Source organism: Vipera berus, assembly GCF_964194415.1.
Source record: "Vipera berus genome assembly, chromosome: 2".
NCBI lineage: Eukaryota > Metazoa > Chordata > Lepidosauria > Squamata > Viperidae > Vipera > Vipera berus.
This window is the reverse complement of record NC_138203.1, coordinates 172,264,508-172,288,732: the sequence shown is the minus strand read 5'-3', so window position 1 is coordinate 172,288,732 and position 24,225 is coordinate 172,264,508. Positions and strand designations below refer to the sequence as shown.

At 40.3% G+C, this 24,225-nt stretch overlaps 1 protein-coding gene across 1 annotated transcript in view; it reads right to left on the bottom strand.

Annotated features, from left to right (window-relative positions):
- Positions 1-24,225, bottom strand: part of MGAT5B (alpha-1,6-mannosylglycoprotein 6-beta-N-acetylglucosaminyltransferase B) — a gene marked incomplete at both ends in the record, with an annotated part of 257,340 nt that overhangs the window by 38,408 nt on the left and 194,707 nt on the right. The window contains 4 exons of the mRNA XM_081320209.1: positions 803-958; positions 10,145-10,275; positions 19,524-19,657; positions 22,711-22,842. Coding sequence (XP_081176335.1) covers positions 803-958; positions 10,145-10,275; positions 19,524-19,657; positions 22,711-22,842 — 553 coding nt within the window. The remainder of the gene's footprint in view (positions 1-802; positions 959-10,144; positions 10,276-19,523; positions 19,658-22,710; positions 22,843-24,225) is intronic.

Below are 24,225 nucleotides of genomic sequence, written 5' to 3'. Positions count from 1 at the left end.
CTAAATCAAGCTGGATAAATGAGATTTGAATTCTGCCATCCTCCATAAGACAATCTGGTCACCTACTGATAAAGTCCTTCCCAATAGCTCTAGTGGACAGATTTTATTTCTGGAATGCAAACCATTGTCTGTCTGTGCCATAGATTCCTATGGTTCCTTGAAAAAAAATCTCCCCTCTTAAACTATGTTCTCACTTCTTCATCCTTCATAGTTTGATCATTATTTAGAGCAATGTTTCCCAACCTCCATGGCTGGCTGGAGAATCCAGGGTTGGGAAACATTAATTTAGAGCAAAGACATAGACTATTAAGTGCCTGATTCTTACTAGCAAATCAAGCATGTTGCCAATGGGCATTCTCTTCGCTGATGTTTTTAATAATATTCCCTTGATATTTCCACTCTTTTTCAGCTCTGCAGTCCTGCAATGCAAGGCTATCTATTCCTTTTTCCCAAGACTTTTTGCAGGTAGGAATACATTCTCACAATTTTTCTAGGTTCATGCAACTGCAGAAAGCAAAGTTTTTTTCTGCCAAAAGGGGCTTTTAACCAGTCAAATGAATTAGCTAAATTAACAATTAACTGGTGAAACAGCTTGCCTTTAGAAGTTGTGGGTGCTCCACCAGTGAAGATTTTAAAGAAGAGATTGGACAGCCATTTGCCTGAAATGGTACAGGGTTTCCTGCTTGACCAGGGGGTTGGATTAGAAGACCTTCAAGGTCCCTTCCAACTCTGTTATTCTGTTATTCTTTTCATTAGTATCCACACCTTCCTCAGTTAGGGAACAGAACTATCTGGCCAATACCTTGGCTTTTCTCAGAAGCTGCTGAAAGTCATGTTGGGGCAAAAGACCATGATTCTTCACAAAAGCTGGAACCTCCGGTGGGCGCTGGGTTTCATAATAAACAGTGCCATGGATCTCCATATACTTGTTAAGGATGGCTAGAAACTTCTCTTTACCCTGGAAAGGAAAGGAAAGAAAGGGAAGATGCTCATCAGGGGCAGCTAAGATCAGGTTGAAATCCTGAACATTTTACCCTCTATTTTTCCTGCCTCTTTCTCAACAGGCTTTAGAGTTTCTTTGGATGGCTTTTTCAGGTGGAGGTACTGTTCTTCCTTTTATGATATTTATGTCTTTTACATACTATCTCAATCCAGTCAGATCTAGGCAATCTTCAGATATTTTGCTGCTTAGGTAATCCCCCAAATTGCTTTTTCCTAGCATGACAAAGTCCCATGGGGTTTCTTTATGATGCACCTCTTGGAATTTCATATGGAAAGATGCAATACAATGCATCTCATACACGGTAAAGGTAAAGGTTCCCCCGCACATGTGTTGCAGTCATTTCTGACTCTAGGGGCTGGTGCTCATCTCCGTTTCAAAGCCAAAGAGCCAGCACTTGTCTGAGGATGTCTCCATGGTCACGTGGCTGGCATGACTAGACGCCAAAGGCGCACGGAACACTGTTACCTTCCCACCGTAGTGGTCCCGATTTTTCTACTTGCATTTTTATGTGCTTTCGAACTGCTAGGTTGGCAGAAGCTGGGACGAGTAACAGGTGCTCACTCTGTTACGCGGCACTCGGGATTCGACCCGCCAAACTGCTGACCTTCTGATCGACAAGCTCAGCGTCCTAACCCACTGAGTCACTGCGTCCCTACACTGAGCCCTAACTAAATCAAAGGCAAGAATGCCACAGCTCACCAGAGACAACCCAAGAGCCAGGTAGCTTAGAAATATAATATATACATAGGCAAATTTTGATATATATTTTTTCTCCTTTGGGGGTACAAAATAATATCTTTTCCACCAAATCTAATATGAATAGCTGAAAGAAAAGCCAGTGGAAAATACATTTTTAGCAGTCTACTGCCAACTAAATTTGGGAGTAAGGATTCTGTAACACTCAAATTTGATTAAACTTACATAGGTTTTATTCAAGTGTTAGCCTTCTGCTGAATAAACACAGAACTGAGCAAATAAAATGCATTCCAAATCACATTTGTAGATCCACTAGGGCAGGAATAAAAGAAAAAGCTGTGATTTTAGAATGCTGTTGTTTCAAAATCTCAGCACAGTTATAAACTCCCCCTCTGAGAATGTGAGATAAAAATACTGGCCTACCATAGAAGGAATGTTATAAAGCAATGGATATTTGCCCTTCTGTAAGATCTTCTTTTTTTAAATGAACATAGTTGATTTATCTTTATACTGGATATATATATACCATATCAAAAACCAAAGTTTACTTTTTAATGTGTAGGACCTAAGATGGATGAAATTTTCATTACCTATGAATCAAACTTGAAACTCAACATTAAGAAACCCAAGATCATGGCATCCGGCCTTCTCAATTCCTGGCAAATAGATGGGGAAGAAATGGAAGTAGTGACAGATTTTATTTTCCTGGCCTCCAAGATCACCGCAGACGGGGACTGCAGCCAAGAAATTTAAAGATGTTTGCTCCTGGGAAGGAAAGCTATGGCAAATCTAGACAGCACACTAAAAAGCAGAGACATCACCATGCCAACAAAAGTGTGTATAGTCAAGGCTATGGTCTTCCCAGTTGCAATGTATGGCTGTGAAAGTTGGACCATAAGAAAGGCTGAGTGCCAAAGAATGGAAGCCTTTGAACTATGCTGCTGGAGAAGACTCCTGCGAGTCCCCTGGATTGCAAGGCATTCAAACCAATCAGTCCTAGAGGAGATCAACCCTGACTGCTCTTCAGAAGGCAAGATCCTGAAGCTGAAACTCAAATACTTTGGCTACCTAATGAGAAGGAAGGACTCACTGGAGAAGAGCCTAATGCTGGGAAAGATTGAGGGCAATAGAAGAAGCGGATGACAGAGAATGAATAAGGTGACTGGATGGAGTCACTGAAGCAGTAGGCATGAGCTTAAATAGACTCCAGAAGATGGTAGAGGACAGGAAGGCCTGGAGGAACGTTGTCCATGGAGTTGCAATGGGTCAGACACGACTTCGCAACTAACAGCAACAAAGGAATCAAATCTTCAATGTCTGAGTGGAAGATCACTCAATCCACTAAGCAATGCAACTGGACTTAGCTAATGTTTAGAGCTAATGTCAATGTTAAACGTAACACTTGAAACAAACCATACTCTTGGTGTCTATAAAAAACTGACTTTTAGATTAACTTTAGATTAACAGGGGATCTGTGTAGATTCATTCTCCCCAAAGGATGAATCTGCACCCCAGGTTTCCCTTATAATACTAAAGATTAGCCTCAATAAATTAAACTAAACACCCAGCTAAGAATGCTAAGCACTTGAAAACATGCTATGTGTATTTTGTTTCTAGCCTTTATTAGTTGATACTAATAAAATATTGCTTTAGTACAGATGGATGCTTGTGTTGTTGCTTTTTTGGCTTAAAATGTTTATGATTCTGTGTGTACATCTAGGAATACAACAAGGCCCCAAAAGTAAACACACAAATTTATTCTTAATTAGTGGGGCTTCCTGTACTGTATGATCTCTTTCTCTCTTTCTTTTTCGTTCTAATTCTTTTATAACTCCCATCCTGTTAGAGTATGATTGTCTTTGATCAGTGTATGTATTTATCCACGGGTTACTGAAAAGCCTTCACAATAAAAAAAAGTGTAAACCAGAGATATTAAAACCAGCAATTAAAACCCTCGGTAAACAGTTGTATTTGGAAACATTCAAAGGGTACTTTTAGCAAATAGCACATTCAATACAAAGCTAAAGAGAAAAACAGGGTGAACCATTTATATGTTAGAAGGTGAAAGCCTCTTGAACACCTTCTTGAGTGCAGGTAGAAAATGTAGCTGCTTCTATCTTGTTTAATTGCTTTATTGCAGGAAGAAAAGAGACAGATTTAAAAAGATAAAAAGAAGAAAAGTGGCATCCTGCTGCCACAACCTGGCAATTTTCCTTTTGGAGGTTGAACATGCATTAGGTTGATTAATCTGGAGCTCATCTGATGCTATCTTTAAATAATTGCACAGAGCTGGTAAGACTTCATTAACGCTCTATCTAATGCATACGCTTGCAGATCAATATATGTTGCACAATGTTCCCAAGCATGGATCTCGTTTCTGTGCCAGCATAAATTCTACTCAAAAAAGCAAATTCCTCTGTGAATTTAGCTGTGGTCAGCACCAAATAGCACTCTGAACAGGACTCTTTTCATTCCCCTTTCCTTTCTTCAACCCCTCATCTACTTCAGCCTTAAAAGACCCAATTATTCTGAAGAGAGAGCAGAGGTGTCAAAATTCTATATGGTGGATCTCAAACAAGCCCTTGCCAGCTCCTCCACTTTACACAAATTCTCCTAATTAATGCTCATAGCTATAAAGGATGGAATGTCTCAGTACTGCTGATCAGTTTGTAGAATCTGCAACAGCCACGTGGTAAAGAGATTGTGCTCAATTGCTCTCACTTCAAGAGATCAGTAATGGGCCTTAGTCATTTCAAGTATCAGCATTCATCGAATTCCTATCTCCTGGAGCAGCGTGCACAGCATCGTATATACAAGTAGTCTTCAACTTATGACCACAATTGAGCCAAATTTCTGCTGCTCACCGAGACATTTGTTAAATGAGTTTTTCCACATTTTACAACCTTTCTTGCTACAGTTTTTAAGTGAACCACTGCGAGGTTGCAGTGCATGGTTGTTGTTGACTGAATACAGCTTCCCCGTTGATCTTGCTTGTCAGAAGTTCACAAAAAGGTGAACACATGATCCCGGGGTCCTGCAATGGTCATAAATATGAACCAGTTGCCAAGCATCTGAATTTTGATCACATGACCACGGGGACGCTGCAATGGTCCAAAGGGTGAAACATAGCCATAAGTCACTTTTTTTCAGCACTGCTGTAACCTTGACCGGTCAGAAATGAATGGTTATAAGTTGAGGACTACCTTTATCATATTTTTAGAAACAGTGAATCCAAGTGAATAGGCCACAGAGTGCAGCTAGAGCTAAGCATACTAGCAGCTGTGAAAGATTTTGGGCAACCCAGATATTTATTTCTGGGTCCCCTATTGTGTAGTGGGTTCTTGGCCGCATGGTCAGACAACAGACAAAGGACTCAGCATGGCAGCTCTTTATTGGTGGTAGTACAGGACGAACAAAGGGGTTACCTGAACCCGCTTATATACTTGGCCAGGTGCACCGGCAGCCAATCCCTTATTTAGGTTTTCCCGCCAAGTGCTTTCCAGCCAATCCAGTTATGGTACAGCGCCACCTGATGGTCACAATGAACTGCTGCTATATTTTATTATCCCCATACATAACATCCCCTGAACTCTATAGCTTTCTTGGAGCCTGTGAAGACTCAAATTGGGAAAAGAAATGAGGCTACCTGGCTGGCTACCTTTTCTCTGTTCAGACACTTTTCCCACCCAGTTTCAAATATGGACACACAAACTCTGAAAAGAGTTGAGGGGTATTTGCAGCAAAGCCAACTGACAATTTAATTCCCAGATTTATTTATTTATTTACATCTAGGCAAATAATTGAAAAAAAGAGAAAAAAGGGGGGGAGGAGAGGGGAAGGCAGCTTTATTATTCTTTGCTGTAAAAAATTAGGCCAGCACTGTCAAGTGGCTGCTGGTCTCCTTTTGGCTGATAATTAGTAATGACTGGCAGAAAACAAGCCATCTGCCAAACAAGGAATGAGATTTACTTTTATAGCAACTGAGCCTCTGGGGTGGTGTCATTGCAGGCCCCACCCTGCAGCTTCATCATGATGCAGACAAAGGGGAGGGGTTTGCAGAATGATGTCACTGCTGGGCAGGCCTTGCCACTCCTTGCTCTGCTTTGCTGCAGATACCCCTGGTCCCTCCAGCTGTGCAGGATGCCTTAGATGTTGTTTCAAAATGTGTTTTTGAGTATGCAGAGACACAAATGTGTTGGTACTTCTTTAATGCATCTGTGTCTTTTCTCAGTATCATGATGCTGTTCTGTCCATGTGTGTGATGTGTTTCCTTTCATTGTGTATTATTTGGCTTACTTGAGGGAATTTTCCTCATATGCCCCAAAATTTCAACAATGGCAATAGGCTTTTCCTGGTTTAAAATTCTACCCCTAGTATTTCTGGCCATGAAATAGACCCCAGGCCTGCCACTGGACCTCACAGCGGAAGCACAGAAATGTTTTAGCATAGATTCTACAGATGGATGTTTGATGATGATTCTGCAGATGGATAGCTGAACCAAAGAAACTTCTTGGATGAGAAGCCAAATGTCCTCAAGCTAAAACCAAGTCCAGTTACCTTTTGAAAAAGCGCCTTTGGTATTCAAATTCATGGTTTCCTGATTTATATATATAAGTGTAACTATATATTTTAAAACAGATTAATAAACAGTCCACCACTAGTGCTCTAGCAACGCAAAATAAGCCTTCTGTATTGTCAGGGAAACAAAATGGAGACGATTTAAATCATTTGCTATGTTCTCAAACTAAAAGAGATTTGTATAAAGCAGAGTCTTGTGTACGTTTTGTTTACAAAAAAATAATAATAGGGTGCATATGTAATTTAAAGAGGCAGTTTGGTGTAGTTGTTAAGGCATCAGGCCTTAGGCATGAAGCCAGCTGGGTGACCTTGGGACAGTCACTCTCTTTCAGCCCTAGGATGGAGGCAATGGCAAACTGCTCTTGAAAAACCTTGCCAAGAAAATTGCAGCGGTTGTTTAGGCAGTCTCTGAGAACTGAACACAATTGAGCAGAAGAATATATGTAACTTATATGAGTCACATAATTATTCCTACGTATCAACAAAGGGAAATCATTTGATAGCAGATATGTATTTATAGTGTGTTGCTTTATTTGTTCCATGTACGTGAAAATGAACAGGACAATAAAAAATATGTGTTGCACATTTGGTTGGAGTCATAAATACGGTGGGAAAAGAGAAAGAACTTTCTCCAAAGAAGTCTGCAGTTTCTGCTTGTGGGCGATGCTCTTCACTGTCCACTTAATAGAACTTTTTGCCGCCTAGAGATTTCAGTAAGGAGCAAGTGCAGGCTGAGCCACAACTGATTTCTCCAATTGTGGAGGGGTCAGATTTGCAGGAAGAAAATGTCTGTGCCAGAGCATGTGTGGATAAAAAAAAAACCCTTTCTCTTAAAAATTCACTACGCACACTTTGATTTTGCCTAGGGAAGAAATAATTGTTTTCTCTGAAAAATGGAACAGTAGTCACAGGAGGGAAGATAACCCTTTTCATAGATATGCAAAGTAGACACCAGCAGCAAATGAGAGGAAGCAACATGAAGAAAAAGACAACTTGCCATGTCTGTGTCCTTTATAAAGAATGTATGCGTGTTGAGCAAATGCCATTTGTACCAAAGCAATCAGAACAAAATGATTTGTCTTGCTAAAAAAGACAAGATGAATGTTACTTTAAAAAATTATCCAAAATCTCACTTTGTAATAATTCATATTAAAATCCATTTTGAAAATGGTTACTTAAATGCATATAATCTACATGTGAAAAGCATTAACGCATTATTTGTTCTGTTATAATATATTAAACATAAATATAGTTTAAAATGATTTCTGACTTACTGTACCTGTAACTGGAAATCCATGTTGGCACATAGAGAGAAGCAAGAAGAGGCAAAATTGACTTCCTGTATATAAAAGACAACAAACTAAAATGCTCCAAGATGGTGAAATACAAGTTATATGACCATGTAAAGAGCTTTGGTGGATCAGAACAGTCATCCATCAAATCTAGCTTCCCCCAGCCTGGTGGTCACCAAATAAGCTGAATTTATAGTCAGCCCATAGGAAATTCTTCTTCGTTCTTGAAAAGGCCAGCAACATAGCTGTCACCACTCTTCCCCTGGAAAAATAATCTCCAAATAAAAAACAGAACCAATGATGTGAATGTTTTAGATCAGGGGTCCCCAACCCCCGGTCCATGGACCAGAACTGGCCTGTGGCATGCCAGCAACCAGTCCGCACAAACAAGCAAAGCCCCATCTGTGGAATGCAGGCAGCACACAAAACCTCGCACTCTCCGGTCCGCGGAAAAACTTTTCTCCACAGAACCGGTCCCTGGTGCCCAAAAGGTTGGGGACCTCTCTTTTAGATGACTTATGTTTGAAGAGGTCAGCTTGAATGATCAAATATGGAACATAGAACTCTTAAAGGTTGTGATTAGCTCAGAATCTGATCTTGGCTTATAGCATTAATGCTGGAATTCATGATCTAAATCAGGGCTTTTCAACCTTTTCACCCATTATACCACTTTTAGGATATGGCAACATCCGAGTATCACCAGTCTCCTAGCAAGGTGTCAAAAACGTGATGACACCTCCCCCCAAAAAGGAAAAAAAGTGATGAAGTACAGGTAGTCCTCAACTTACAACAGCTTGCTTAGTGACTGTTCAGTTACAATGGCACTGAAAAAAGTGCCCCGCAAGCCGGAGCCGAGCAAGACACCTGCCTGCCTGCCTGGCAGCGCTCTTCCTCTTGTCCAAGGTTTTCATTGTTGTGAGTAATTCTGTTGAGGATTGGCAGTGGGGGTGGGGTGGGGGTGTGTTTGGTTTCTATTCCTCCCCCCCCATCTGCTGGGTGGTTGCAGCAGGTTTTGGTCACATCACATGACCCTGGGACACTGTGAGCATTATAAATATGAATCAGTTGCCAAGCACCTGAATGTAAATCACAAGACCCTGGAGATGCTGCAACATTCCAGCTGATCGGCGTTTCTTCTAGGCTCAGAAGCACCAGGATCAGTGCTGAAATCCAGCTGGAGCCTGGCGCTGATCCTGGTGCTTCCGCTGAGCCCTGACAGCCCTGTAGCTCTAGCCGTCTCTCGCTCAGGCTTGTGTGGTGCTGCCACCGGTTCAGCTCATTCCCCTCCCCCGCTACCACTTTTCTAGGATGGTCACGTACCACCTGCCAGGTGCCAATGTACCACAGGTGGTACCCATACCACTGGTTGAAAAGCCCTGATCTAAATACTTGCTATGGTCAGTTGACCTATGTGACTTGTCTTCCGGCAGGAAAATTAAAATACTTTGATATCCTAAACAAACAAATAAAGCAAGCAAGTTTTGATTGCCAGTCTGTTTCCTCAACATACAGTATGAGCTTTGCATCCAGGAGTCAGACCAATCATGGCTTCTTTCCCTCAGTTCTACCATCCACCCCATACTGCACAACCAGTTATTTGAAGGAGCTGATCCGCAGTATAGTATTTGGTTGAAGGATTCTAGGAAAATCTCTGGGCTGCGGACTCAGAATCCTGTCCTTCTATTGAAACTTCACATGAAATTAACACCAAATACAGCTTTTTAACAGTGAATTCAGGGTTGTCTTGGAATGGTAGTTTTTCTCCTCCTGGGCAAATTTCTCATTGAATGTCAGCATGGCTTAAAACAGCAGCCTGCTTTCCTATGACATTCATAAATGTCCCTGGGCCATTATTCACATTAAGTAATGCAAAGAATAAAAATTAAGATAAACAAAGATTAAGATCTGGACCGTCACAAAATCGATCTAATACAGTAGTTATAATTTTCCCAGGCTAAATATAAAACTCCAAGACCTTAACAAGGAGTGAGACCATGCCACTGGGTTTAGTATGAAAAAAGAAACCCATGTATTCTGCACCCCTAATTGGGCAGAATTAGCATGCAAGATGTGATGTCTGAAGATGGGATTCCATAGAAAGAGGTTCCCAAACTCTGCAAGACTTGCAACACTTAAAATGACAATTACATTTGGGTGGTTCTCCCACCCCCCCACCCCCAGTAGAACAAATGATTTCACTGGTGTATTGAGCTGGACATAAATATATTACTCTTGATCATTAATACACAGAGGTTTTCAGGCTTGGTTTAGCAACTGCCCTCCAAGGTAAAATCAGGAGCAAAAATCGGAGCCAATTTTTCACCTTGCCGTTCCTTTACCTGTGGAAGCTGGATCAGGCTGGGGAAAGTGTGTGAATTCACTCTGTAGGATGAACCCCAATTTGAGGAGACTACATTCCTTATTTCACGAGACCTTGAGCTTATAGACAATGCACCTCAAAGGCATAAATGGCCTTTCAAACAGTGGTGAAGGATTAATGAGTTTCATCATTACTGGGAAAGTTTCATTCTTTATACTGTATGGTTGGGATGAAATGCTTGTGTATGTAACCCACCTTCCAAATGCTGGCTTCCTTCCCATAGACAACTGCCATATTGTTGGCCTTGTTGGATTTAATAAACTGCTTCTCAGTCCCATTGAGCTCTTCTGACACAAACCCCATGAAAGAATTATCCGGTGTATGAGCTGTGGAGGAATAATATAATATGTCACTGTAACCATGGAAATCTTCATATATCTCCCCTAAATAATACAATCTACCCCACCCCCAATGAAATAGCATTCCATTTCATTGGAAGAGTGTATGCTTTGTAGAGACTATATTGAATTTTGGGCTCACCCTAAATCAGGAGTGTTCAACTTGGCAATGTGTGAAGACCTGTGGACTTTAATTAGCCATGGGCCTGGCTGGGGAATTCTGGTGGTTGCAGTCCATAGGTCTTAATGTTGCCAAAGTTGGACACCCCTGCCCTAGAGTTTCTACACTTTTTTGCAAAGTGTATCATACCCTGAAACATGGGATCATCATCATCATTAGAGCTGGAAGGGACCTTGGAGGTCTTCTAGTCTGACCCCTTGCTCAAGCAGGAGACCCTATACCATTTCAGGCAATTGTCTGTCCAATCTCTTCTTAAAATCCTCCAGTGATGGAGCACCCACAACCACTGAAGGCAAGCCATTCCACTGGTTGATTTTTCTCACTTTCAGGAAATTTCTCCTTAGTTCTAGGTTGATCCATTCTACCCACCAGTCCTCTGGTTATCCACATGAGAGGTGCTTTGTTAGTTTAGAAATCAAATAAACCTCTTTTAAAAATGAATTCACTGATATGTTTCATACCTCCCTTACCTGATATTTTTAATTCTGTAATGGAATATCCAATTTTGTTTTAATTCTTTTTGTTCATTACAAAATAAGACAGCCACAATAGTTGAATGAGCTGTCTAAAGAAGAATAGATAATTTTTAAAAACAAAACATCAGTCCTGAAAAAATGTTACTTTTATATAACAATTTATTTTGGCTCATAATTTTAAAACTACTGTTTTAAAATACAAGTCTAAACCTGGCTGGCTATACTAATTCTTATTATTGTTTTGGAAAGTTTTCAAAGCTTTAATGACTTGGGCACACTTGGTGACTTGTATGGATACTGAAGTTGTATTTTTCTACAATTCAAATGTTTGTATAATTGAACTGTTTTAGAATTGAATTGTGTTGCAGGGTGAATTCAGCAAACTGCATACTTATAAGATCAATTCAACTTCTGATTCCATGAGTAAAGATGCACCTAAAGTAAAAATATGATCGAATACGTAATAGTAATTTCTTAAAACCAAGCACTAGTGCTTTTTTTTCTAAAAAAAAAAAGGTACCGGAACTCTCATCTTGGCGGGTGCAGGAGGTGGGAGGGCAGGGGGACGGCGCTGCTGCAGTCACAGGTGCGAGGGATGCTGGCGGCGGGCTGCCCCCCAGGGCCAGACCCAGCACTGCTGGTGCTGTGGGAGCAGCAGGGCCCGCTCTATATGGCGGGGATGCGCGGGGCAGGCGGAGGAGGCGGTGCGGGCCAGGCAATGCAGGGCGGCCACTTAGGCACATAGGGCGAGGTGACGGTGGCGCAGGTCCAGCACCAGGTAGGCCACCAGGCTGGCTGACACGGGTGAGCACAAGGAAGGAGTGCACATGGACTTCGCAGAACCCACCTCCCACTCCTTGTTCTCTCTTACTTACCTAGTTGAGATGGTGTAGTTGGGCAGCAGGGAGGGATGCAAAGTTCCTGCCTACTCGCGTTCGCTGCAGACAACTTGCCAGTGCAACGTTTGCCGGCCAGGTCTTTTGGCACGCTCAGCAGCAATTCCTATTGGTTTTCAAAAGCCAATAGGCTTTTGAAAGCCAATAGAGGGAGTAGCATAGCTTGTGCAAAAGCTTTTTTGTGTGTGTGTGCAAAAAAAGGTGCCGGAACACCATTCTGAGCGTTCTATGAGAAAAAAATCCCTGATTTTATGTTTTAATCTTATGATTTTAAAAATATATTTTTTTCTATTGTAAGTTGCCCCAAACCTCGCCATGTGGATTGCATACAAATATTATATAATTGGTAAATAAAGGTAGAACATATGTTAAATATACATCAAATGATAATATGCTTCCCTACAAAGTCAATTCTTGCTCAATGACAGACCAAAGAGTTAACTTGGAAAGGCAAGAGGAAAATCTAGAAGAGATCTGTGCAACTTGTAGAAGGGAAAGGCCCACACTGATAAATTAAAAATCTTTGTGGTCTGCAAAGGAATGCTGGTGTGCTAATCAATGATTTGGTGACTAGAGGAGCATCTACAGTGTTGGAGCTCGTGGTCATGGTAAGCCATGGAGGCACTACGCAACATGACTTTTAGGGCAGTGGTGGTGATTTTATTACTTTTTTTTTAAAAAAAAAAAAAGTCTGTGCTCTGTCCAAGGCTGCTTGGTAGGCTGCATGTACAGAACTGGTCTAGAATTTATTTTGGAGCATTCAACTATCTAGAGGAGGCATGTCAAACTCATTTTGTTTGAGGCAACTTCTTATAAAAGAATTGCCATTAATTTGTTTTAATAAAATAATTTAAATCAATTTTTCACTTGATTTCAAATTAAATGAATTATATTGGTTGACAATGAGATTTTTTTTAGTACAATTGCCAAATGCAACAAACTGGTTTTAGATATATGTTACTGAAAGGAAAAAGCAATCCCTGCTGCGTTACTGATCCCAGAGAAGCATTTGCATGTATGCAGGTATCCTTAGGGTGCCATAGTTATGGATGAGAAATATTGGTTGCAAATATTTTGGCATTTCTGGATGGCATTTCTGGATGTAATACAGATATTTTGGATTTATTTTTGTTTCTTTGCATGTTTGATATTTTTAAAAAGGCATATGCTACTGACTACGCTTATGCACATATGTAACATCTTTTGCTAGGATACATGATCACTGCTTGTCCAAAATTTTAATGTACAGATAATACCACCAGAAATTATTTTAGCCTTTTAAATAAATGTTATTTATTGATGTTAAGCTCACCATGGAAAACATCATATATTGTTATGTATATACTAGGTTAATTATTTAAAGACTGAAGTGCAACATAACTAGATTCCAAATAATCTATTTTTCAAAACACACAACAGTCCAAACAGTAAAAGTAAAGTCCAAATTAAGAATATTTCATTCTTAAGAATTGTTTAATTTAAAGTGGTTTAGTTGTTTTTTTTGTTTTTTTTATTATTACATTTATATCCCGCCCTTCTCCGAAGACTCAGGGCGGCTTACAAGCTTAGCAGTAGCCTTCATTCTATGTATATGCCTGCTTGTTAGGGCTTTCACACACACCCCAAGCGGCATTATTACAAAGTCAGCTTATTGCCCCCAACAATCTGGGTCCTCATTTTACCTACCTCGGAAGGATGGAAGGCTGAGTTAACCTTGAGGCTGGTGGGATGCGAACCTGCACTAATTGCAGGCAGCTGGTGTTACTTAAGGAGGCATTAGCCCACTGCTCCACCAAGGCTAGTTGTAATAGATGATTAGATTCAAAATAGTTTTCAAGGGTATGTACAAAAGATACTATTTTTTTCTATCATCAGCAAAATTAAACATATTACATTGAGAAAAATGTTTCTCATTTCTTTCCTGTTACCTTTATTTCATTGCAGAGATGTTAACATAGGAAATAAATTATTTTGTTATCTAATTTTACCTTCCATAAGACAGAAGCAGATGAAAAATGTGAGGTTCTTTCCTCTTGGCTTTTTTGAATTAGCTGCTTTAGATTCTAAAAGTTATTTCCTAAAGAAGTAACCCTGTAAATAATTTTAATGTCCTCCTCTAGTGCAGGGTAGGCAACCTTGGCTCTTTTATGACTCAAGGACTTCAACTCCCAGAATTCCTGAGCCAGCATGGCTCAGCTTGGAAACCTCTCCCTTTCCCCTCAGCATGGCTGGCTCAGGATTTCTGGGAGTTGAAGTCCATAAGTCATAAAAAAGAGCCAAGATTGCCTAGCCCTGCAATAGGCTTAGGAAAGCCAATAGAGGGAGCTTTTTCTTCTTTCTTTTTGCAAAAAAAAAAAAGGTGCCGGAACGCCGTTCTGAAAAAAGCCCTGCCAAGAACTATCTACTACTGATTCTGTTATTGAATCAGTAATTCATCAGTTTTTCATGAACAGCCTATAGTTATTGGGAGAAAATAAAGAGGAAATAGAAGAAAGTGTAACAGTACTAGCTTTAGAGAAAAAGAAAGAATGATGGGGTAAAATTAATTTCCAGCGCATTTTGTACACTGTGTGCCAAAATATCACGTTACTGAACTCAGATTTCTATCTGCTCTAACTAGCATGTTCAATAGAAGGAATCATAGAAACTGTAGTCCATTAATATTTGGAGACCTATAGGCTGCTCATTCCTACTGAGTGTGTGTACATATACATATACATAAACATATACATACACATACATACATATATATATGTCTGTGTGTGTATATACATACACACACACATATATATACACACACACATATACATACATATACACATACACACACATATATATACACACACACATATATACACATACACACACACACATATATATATACACACAAACATATATACACATACACACACACACACATATATACACATATATAAACACACACACACACATATATATACACAGTGTGTGTGTGTGTGTGTATGTGTATATATATATATATATATATATATATATATATATATATATATATATATATATATATATATATATATATATATATATATATATATATATATATATATATATATATATATACCGGTATATATATATACCGGTATATATATATACCGGTATATATATATACCGGTATATATATATACCGGTATATATATATACCGGTATATATATATATATATATATATATTCAAAATAAGAATTAGTGACCACCGCATTTATGGTTGATGAAACAGAGGAGGGGGCTTGTTGCTTTCCAGACATTGCCGAATACCAGAAGTGCCTGCAAACCTGGCGAATGCTCAGCAACATTGGAAAATGTACAGAGATTTCTCAATTTTATTTTGCACATTTTCACAACTTGGTTTGTGCGATTAGGAACAAAAGGCAACTGGACTTTCGGTGTTTTTCCTTGAAGATGTTTCTTTGAGGAACTGAGGAAGCTTCTTGGATGAGAAGTGAAACGTCTTCAAGGGGAAAACCAAGAAAGTCCGGTTCTCTTTTGAAAAAACAGCTTTGGGACAACCATGACCTGGATGACTGAGAATCTCCATAGCCTGTTCACACTATTAACAGAATATCAGGGCTGGACAGAAAGCGGAATCCTTACTGACCCATTTCCAGAGGAGCAATCTAGAGTCTCTCCAAAACAAGGCCTAGAAATAACTCTTTTGTCTTCTTTTCAGTCAGGACAATTTGCTGTAGCCACATTTGCTAGTGGCTGCAAAATAAAATTGAGAAATCTCTGTACATTTTCCAATGTTGCTGAGCATTGGCCAGGTTTGCAGGCACTTCTGGTATTCGGCAACGTCTGGAAAGCAACAAGCCCCCTCCTCTGTTTCATCAACTATAAATGCGGTGGTCACTAATACTTATTTTGAAAATCAAAAGAATCATTATGCCAAATGTACCCATATTTTTATTCTATTATTTTATCACACATTTTTACCGCCACTGATGTTGAGTTTGGCTTTGCTTTGACTGCCTCTTGACAGGAGGAACGAGCACCAACCAGTATCTTACTTGGTCTGCTTGCTTTCCCAGCATGTTGTCAAACTCAGCAAAGAACTCATTCTTATCCCCTTGTGCATGACATATTTCTTTTAAGAGATGGCAGGAAAGATCCACTGCTTCCTTTGCAGGTATTCAAATATGTGTTGGAGTCAATCATACAAGAATGGCCTTTCTGAATAGCAGTTAACAATACCTGATTTTTTTTTATTAGAAAACACACTTTGTTTATTTAGAGATAATTCTTAATTCTTTGATATAATCTTCCCACGAGCATATCCCTGACATAATATTACAAACATGAAAAATGTTATGAGATGATTACTGTTAAATGTCACCCTCAGCCAATATATATTATTAGGGGGATTAGGATAGTGAGAGTTTTGGACAGATTGGGAGGACAGGAGTTAAAATTTACTCTTGTTCACTGAGCAAGGGCACCCCAAAGGGTCAAAAGAGACAAAATGGGGACAGTGACCAAACCGCTACCCTTTGCTTATGTGTACTGCATGTGGCCACCCTTTAACTGGGTGATCCTGGGTTCATCGTCTCTCTCAGCCTAACCTGCATGATAAATTTTATGAGGATAAAAAGGGATACAATGATGTTCTTTGCTAAAAATATATCATAGAACATCTACTTATGATAAAAACTCTTGTGTCTGTAACTTTAAGTGGGCAAAAGAGCGTATGGTAAGGCAACAATTTTTGAACCAAGATATTGGTTCTAATTTATAGAATCCATCCAAAATCCAGGAGCCATGACTTCTTTGGGATTAAAATCTGGAAGATTTGTGGTTGCTTCAGCGCTGCCATGCAGCTGCCCAGATGTTCAGTAGCCGGGTCCTGCTCTAGCACTCCAGAGACCAGGTAGACCAGCCTCTTCTTTGGCAGATGGAGATCAGGTAGACTCATCTCACCCTAGCCCTCTGGAGGCCAGGGAGACCAGTCCCACCATGAGCTGCTGGAGGGCAGTTAGCCACAGGGAAGGTGTCAAAAAGTTGGAAGTTGATGTCACTGCCACTGCTTTTTTTGCCTTTTGTTCTGTTTCATTCTGTTTCTCTGTTTAGGTAAGAAAATATCTCTGAAACAATGACTCAGCAGGCCACAGGTTGACTGCTGACAAATGAAATAGTAACACTGGATAAATCTGTCCTAAGTAGAGCTAAAGTGAGAATGGCATATTATCAGTGGAGAACCCACAGACATGTCTAGCAGACCTCAAAGTTAACAAATATGACAAAGAAATCCATTCTGACTTTAAGAGATTGCCTACGAAGCTATGGATCAGTTCATCTCACTGCAGAAAACTTTTCGTTTCTAGCCAATACATTGCTGAAGCTCACCGCACTTTGATTTCCAGGGATCTGGCAACAATGAAGTCACCCATCCCTAACTAAAACTAGAGCTACAATTTTCAGGCCTTCCAGGAAACCTGCCTGCTTCTAACAATGATTTCTGGTTGTTGTCATTCCCCCACCCCGCAGCTCATTTCTCTTTCACCTTCCAGCCGGAACTGTATATTTTCCCACCAGCCTCTTCTGAAACTTTATCGCATCCTCAGGGAATAGAATAGAATATTTATTTATTTATTTAATTTTAATTCCATTTATATCCCGCCCTTCTCCGAAGACTCAGGGCGGCTTACAAGCTTAGCAGTAGCCTTCATTCTATGTATATGCCTGCTTATTAGGGCTTTCACACACCCCCGCAAGCGGCATTATTACAAAGTCAGCTTAATTGCCCCCAACAATCTGGGTCCTCATTTTACCTATCTCGGAAGGATGGAAGGCTGAGTCAACCTTGAGCCTGGTGGGATGTGAAATATATCAAAGGAGGGGCCATAAGAAACCTAACATGATGCCAATCTATAAAAGTTCATTGGTTTCATTTCTCATTTGATCCTTAGATTGTTTTGACCACAACATCACATCCCTCTGTTACTGCTTCAATTGGTTTCTAGCTAGGTGACAAATGATTGGTTATTTTGGCAGCTCCCAAGTGGGGGAGAGGGGGTGGAGAGAGAGAGAGAGAGAGAGAGAGAGAGAGAGAGAGAGAGAGAGAGAGAGAGAGAGAGAGAGAGAGAGAGAGAGAGAGAGAGAGAGAGAGAGAGAGAGAGAGAGAGAGATGCATGGGAATCATGTAGTGTCAGTCAAAACTCTTTCACCCAAGCTATGATGAGGAAAAAGGCAGATGCTGGGGTAGCCTGAAAACATAATTAACAGAACAGTGGGAGTGGGTAGTTAAAAACTAAAGTGAAAGCTAATTAAAATGGCAGGCCCCATTAAGCCAGCTTATCCTTGGGGTATCATTGTCAAGGTTAAGGTCAGGTTGAATCAGCAAATTTGCCTATTTGAAGCCCTTGGGAAATCAGTGCAAAGGTGCACAAGTGGCAGAATATCTTAACACAACAAGAGGTATCCCAGGGAAAATGGTATTTTTAGTTTCTCTATTCATAGTCCCTTTGGGACTTTTCCATTTTTCACAGCTTCAGTTTTATTCCCTAGTTTCTAGAACTGAATGTCAATCAGTCGATCTGATGCAAATTATGGGTTTAAAAATGTGATCAGATCTGGGCTGCCACAAAATCGGGACAGTCTAGATGACAGCAAAATATTAGAATTATATGCATCTTTTTACTGCTATCATGGGATCATCTGTGCAGCCCAGATCTGGTCCCTTGGTTCAATCAATAATCCAAACCGTGGTGAAAAAAAGCATCTGACCCATCACAGATTGATTACCTGGCCAGGTAATGATATCAGTAATTGATTGCTCAAAGTATAATCACTGAGCTTGTCTTAGAGCAAATAATGTTTTGAAGATGCAACTATGCTGTAACAAGAAGGACACACTAAAAGAGCTCAAATAATACATTTTTCTTTCCTTTATATACCGTATGTCCACTCCTCCAAAAGCAGAAATAAGGGAGAGACTTGGAGAGCACAGGTCTGGCACACATTCTGGGGCAGACAAAGGTAGCTCTGAGGCTTACAGAATAGGCGATTCTCAACTCCAGGAAAAATGACCAAGAGGGGTTCTTTGAGAAACTTGAACATGCCCAAAGAGCAACAAGTTGTTCCAAAAAGAACTACTTTTTTTTCTATCAGAGACCTTCACACGTTGCCTACTCTTCTCTCAATCTCCATGACCTTCACAGAAAAGGACAGAATGTAATGGAGCAACTCTCCATCACCTATTTTTTGCTGGATTATCTCTGATGACCCCTGCTTGAAGCACTTCAACTGAAGATCCCCCAGGCTGACTCAGTCAGCTTCAAGCTGGTGGAAAAGGGAAGAATTACTCCCAAAGAATGTAAAAACTGAACAGGTCTTTCCCCCCCCCCCTTTCAGATAAATTGTTCATTGCTTGAGAGGGATTAATAGTACATTGAATAGTGTTTGGCTAGCGATCCATGCTTCATATAACTAGTCAATAGGCCATGTTCAGCCTTCTGGACCAGCTGGAGGATCCCAACAGATTTCAAAAGGGACTTCAGACAGAACATAGTGGAGGAGGTTTATGTTTGTCTTCTTCACATAAGCTTCTTGGAGTTTTCTGTATTTCCATTCTGGATACTAGGAAGGTTCTTATCCTGTTACCTCACACCTAAAAACAGCTGTTCATGGTAACCGCAATGAATATAAAAATGACTTACGAAACATTGTCATGAACTGTTTAGGATGGAGGTTCCAATAGCCCCAGTTTGTTCGATATCCATGCAGAGTGGCATATTCCTCATGATTGTATGCAGGTTCAGTCCCAAAAGTATCAATTACTCGAACACGGCATCTGTGTAAGAGAATAAGGGGGGAACTGCCATAACAGTGACATCTTTGAAAGTCATGCTGCCTACTGCTTAAGTGGAAGTGTCCTTTTATGGAATTTGGGGGAATCCTGTGATCGCCAATGAATAGTTACAAACCTCTTGCACCAGGGACCTGTTTACTTGTTGCTTGCTTGTTATATGTATATCCTGCTTTTTGTTCAAAGGCTGTACTTACTACTCCTGCTTTCCATTGGTCCTCACAATAGCAACCGACAGCTGGCAGAAAAAATGTGGGGCAAATGCACCTGGTGAATTTCCATGGTTGGGGAGTACCCAAACCTGGATCTCTGCAATGCCAATCCAGCACCTTAATCACTGTAACATACTAGCTCAACATTAGACCTGTCTCCAAGAATAGCTTTAACAGTCAGGCACTGAAGAAATGCATTGTCAGAAACAGAAGAATGGGCCCCCAGTGCCCTGCACAACTTCTCTTTGCAGTAGCAATAGCCTTTAGACTCTGCGGTGCTTTACCACACTCTCTGAGTGGTTTACCAATGTCAGCCTATTGCCCTGCAACAATCTGGGTCCTCGTTTTACCCAACTTGGAAGGATGGAAGGCTGAGTCAACTCGGCACTCGGGATTCGACCCGCCAAAGTGCCGACCTTCTGATCGACAAGCTCAGTGTCCTAACCCACTGAGCCACCGCGTCCCTTTTATTTCATAACTACATAACCTCTAGCCCCCTGGATTAATACTGTGTCCTCCCAAAGACCCTTTGGATGGATGGGATTTTTTTTCCCTGTTAGGGAGCTGGAAGACACATTTAAGGATCATTATTAGTGTCTTTCTCCATTAAAATTCACCATTCAACCTCTCCCCCTAAACAAAACGTGAACCAGGAATTTGATTCTACCCATTCTACTGATGTTTGAATTCATCAACCCAAATACCTCTCTCTCTCAATTAAATCACTGCATGAATTCTAATGTGTTTTAAAATAAGGCTATTTTAAAAAATCCGATTTCATTTGCAGTTGCACAGGAATTCTGTTTTCTCCGTCTGTACATTGTGTTTTTGGTTTCTACAGTATTTGCCAATCAAAGATGGGTATATAATGTTAATAGTATAAAGAGAGTCATTCTGGAAGCAGGCAACCCACTCTATGCATAGAGGAGGGGAAAAGAGGTGGAGTCTTCTCATTGTTTTCACCTTTCTTCTGGGCTCCCCCCTGCATGGAATATCTAAGGATGAGCCTTCCCACTGCCTGCTATAGGCTAGCACCCTATAGACTGCATGGGCACTAGAAGGGAGGAGCTTACTTTCTTGTCCCTCCCCAGTCCTCACACACTGTTGGACATTCTCAAGCCAATCAAAAGAGCTTGGGATTGGGAGAGGAAGAGAGCAAGATCTGAAAATACAGCAAATATGATGGATCAAGCATCAGATTCCCAACTCTGCTCTTTTAGTCAGGTAAAGCACATAAGGAAAATTGATTTATAACAAAAGCCGTAACCCAATCTGATACTTTTGAACAAAAATCATGAAGGATAGTGGGGCTGGAGTGGGTCATGGGAGAAGAAAAATGTACTATCAGTGCTAAATGAAATCACAAAATTTTGCTAGCAAATAATCCGGCACGAGACAGGGTGTTGGGTCATTTTTCTTTGTTTTCCCAAAGCAAAATAAAGATGACTTTGTCCCTTTAACCACCACTTTTTCCTCTCTTTTGTGATGTTTACAGAACATATTCACAGAAGGTTGATCCATTAGTTCCCCCTGCTGTCTTCACACATTGAACACCCAAGCTCTTGCTTCCTCCCTGGAAAGCCTGATGATGATGATGATGATGATGATGATGATGATGATTTATTTTATGAGAACAGTATATAGCTTTGCTCTTTTGCCATTGTAAGCACAACATATATATGTGACAATGGCAGCTGGAAAACAGAAGGGAGGCTATTGAGTGTGCAGTTGACCAGCTGTCACAGTCACGGAGATAATAAAGGTGTGGAAGTGGAAGTGTAAATCTTAAGGATGTGTTGGAGATGTACTTCTCCCTGCTTGATAGGAGAAAGAAAGGCTAAATGTTCAAGCGATTTTCAGTTGCAGTCCCATTCTGAATTTGGAATAATGTTCTTTTCTAGGATGGGAAACAAGAAAAACTTCCCAGAAATATTAGAATTGGTTCTGGATTTAGTCTCAAGCTATCTGTGATCCCATATATGGATGAAACATGACTTTGGAAGAGGGCTTGGAGGGGGAAATATTAAGCAGCTTTTTTCCCTTTTAACCCATTATCAAATTCAGTTTCCAAGAATTTGCATTAAAATTCTGATGTTATAAAGAATTTCTCAGCTGACCAAAATGACTCTCTCTCTCTCTCTCTCTCTCTCTCTCTCTCTCTCTCTCTCTCTCTCTCTCTCTCTCTCTCTCTCTCTCTCTCTCTCTCTCTCTCTCTCTCTCTCTCTCTCTGTGTGTGTGTGTGTGTGTGTGTGTGTGTGTGTGTCTCTGCATGTGTGACCATTGGAACTTTGAAACTGATTCGTAAATAGCTCTGGGGAAGTTCATTGTAATTTCAGATGGTCACTAAACTTAAGCATGGACTATCTATATTTATGATTACAGGGATTTTATGCAGTTTCGTTCAAAAATCCGTTTTCAGTCATTTACAAAAGTGGTATACTATAAATTGTATGGTGTATTTATTTATTTATTATGAAATTTACTTGCTGCCCATCTCCTATGCCACGGCTCTGGGTGGCTTACAACATATTACATTATAGCAACAACTTCACAGAAATAAAAATGTAATCACAACTACATTCTTAGAAGAAATGCCCGTATAAATTCTGGGTATATCCATCCTCAAGATCAATCCCAGAATGCCTGCTTTAAAAAATATGCCTTCACTGCTTAAATTAGCAATAAGGATGCTGATCTTATTTCTACAGGAATCTGATTCCATAGTAGTAAACTTGTACATCTGTCAGCCAGTTCTATCATTATCTCTTCCACCAGATATGTTGAAAACAGGGTCAGGGGATGGCAGAAAAAAGCCCCGATTCTCACCTGTATTTTTTAAAGGAGAGGCCCATATGCTGCTTCATCTGCTGCAGTCCATGGTAGTCCGTATAAATGAGGTCAAAGGGCAAAGGAACCATCAAGGGACAATTACCTCGACCAGGTGGCACTCCTAAGTTACTGGAAAGAATAAAGTGATGAGTTGCATTTGTGCACAGAGGAAAAGAAATAGGACAATCTGTTCAGAAGAATTAACACTGTGAAACCATTTGGGAAATGATTACTATTCTCCCTAGGCTGAGTTCACACAACCCAGCTAGGTTAGTTTGTGATTCAGCAAGTTATAGGAACCCAGCCACTGACTGAGCATATAGTGTGAACCAAGCCACAACGTTAAACTGTGAAATACAGTGATTTCCTTAGCAATAATTCAAGGTTGGAAGTGCAATACAAACATGGCCATAGTGAAATAACTAAGGGAAAGACTCTAAGTTTGCCCATCAATTTCCAGGAAAGAACCAACAAACCCACAATACCTGAAAAGCTTAATTCAATACATGTTCACTGAAAATTCAATGGGGCTGCCTCCCAATTAATTGCTTATATATGATCGTAGCCAGATTTATTGCCTAAGTGTTTCGGAGAGGAGGTCACAGACTCCCAGAGGTGCATAAGGCAATGGATGAAGGTCACAAGACTTCTATGCAAAAATCTATCAGACCTGACCCTGTGCAGAGGGGACTATGAAAGAGAAGAGAGAAGGAAAGAAGATGGGCTCTGTTATTTCAACGAAGCTGAGTTGGCAGAGAGAGTGCCAGAAAGAATTGACAGCCTGCCTGTGTTTTGGAAGCTGTAGCATTATAAGTGAACCTGATTTAAGGGGAAAGAGCACATTTTTCATTCTTTTTTTTTTTCACCCTCTGACTTCCAGATTTCAGAAAGAGTTTACTGTACGGAAAAATAAGAAAGATCATGCGTCCCATTAGAATATGTTTTTACATTTTATTGGATTTGGTTTGGTTTTATTTTAGGTATGGTTCTAGCATTCTCTTATCTGATATGTAAAACTTAATTATTAAATGCTGTATATTTATTTCTTGTCTTAACACCAATGAAGTCAGTTATATTCACCACTCCCTCCATGATCAGCTCATAGCATTAGGTGGGGGTAGCCCAGTGGTGGGATTCAAATATGTGAATAACCAGTTCTCTATGTGGATGCCACTTCTGAAAGTCCATTCTGGGCCTGGGCAACAAAAAATTAGCTACTGGTTCTGCCAAAGTGGTGCGAACCGGCTGAATTCCTGGTATTGCCTAAGCAATGTAAAACATTTTACTATGTAGCTGTGGTGCTCTATCCCAGATGAGTGAAAGCTGTTGTATCTGGAAGAGTTGATTTGCTGGTATTGGCAATTACCAGGACAGTAGTAAAATGCACATCACTAGGTAATATATCTCTGTGGCTGGTGGTTACCAGGTGGCTACCAGGGCATCACATTGTCCTGAGACTCTGGATATTACCAGAAAATTGCAGTACCAAAGAATACTGTCAACTTTGTCACA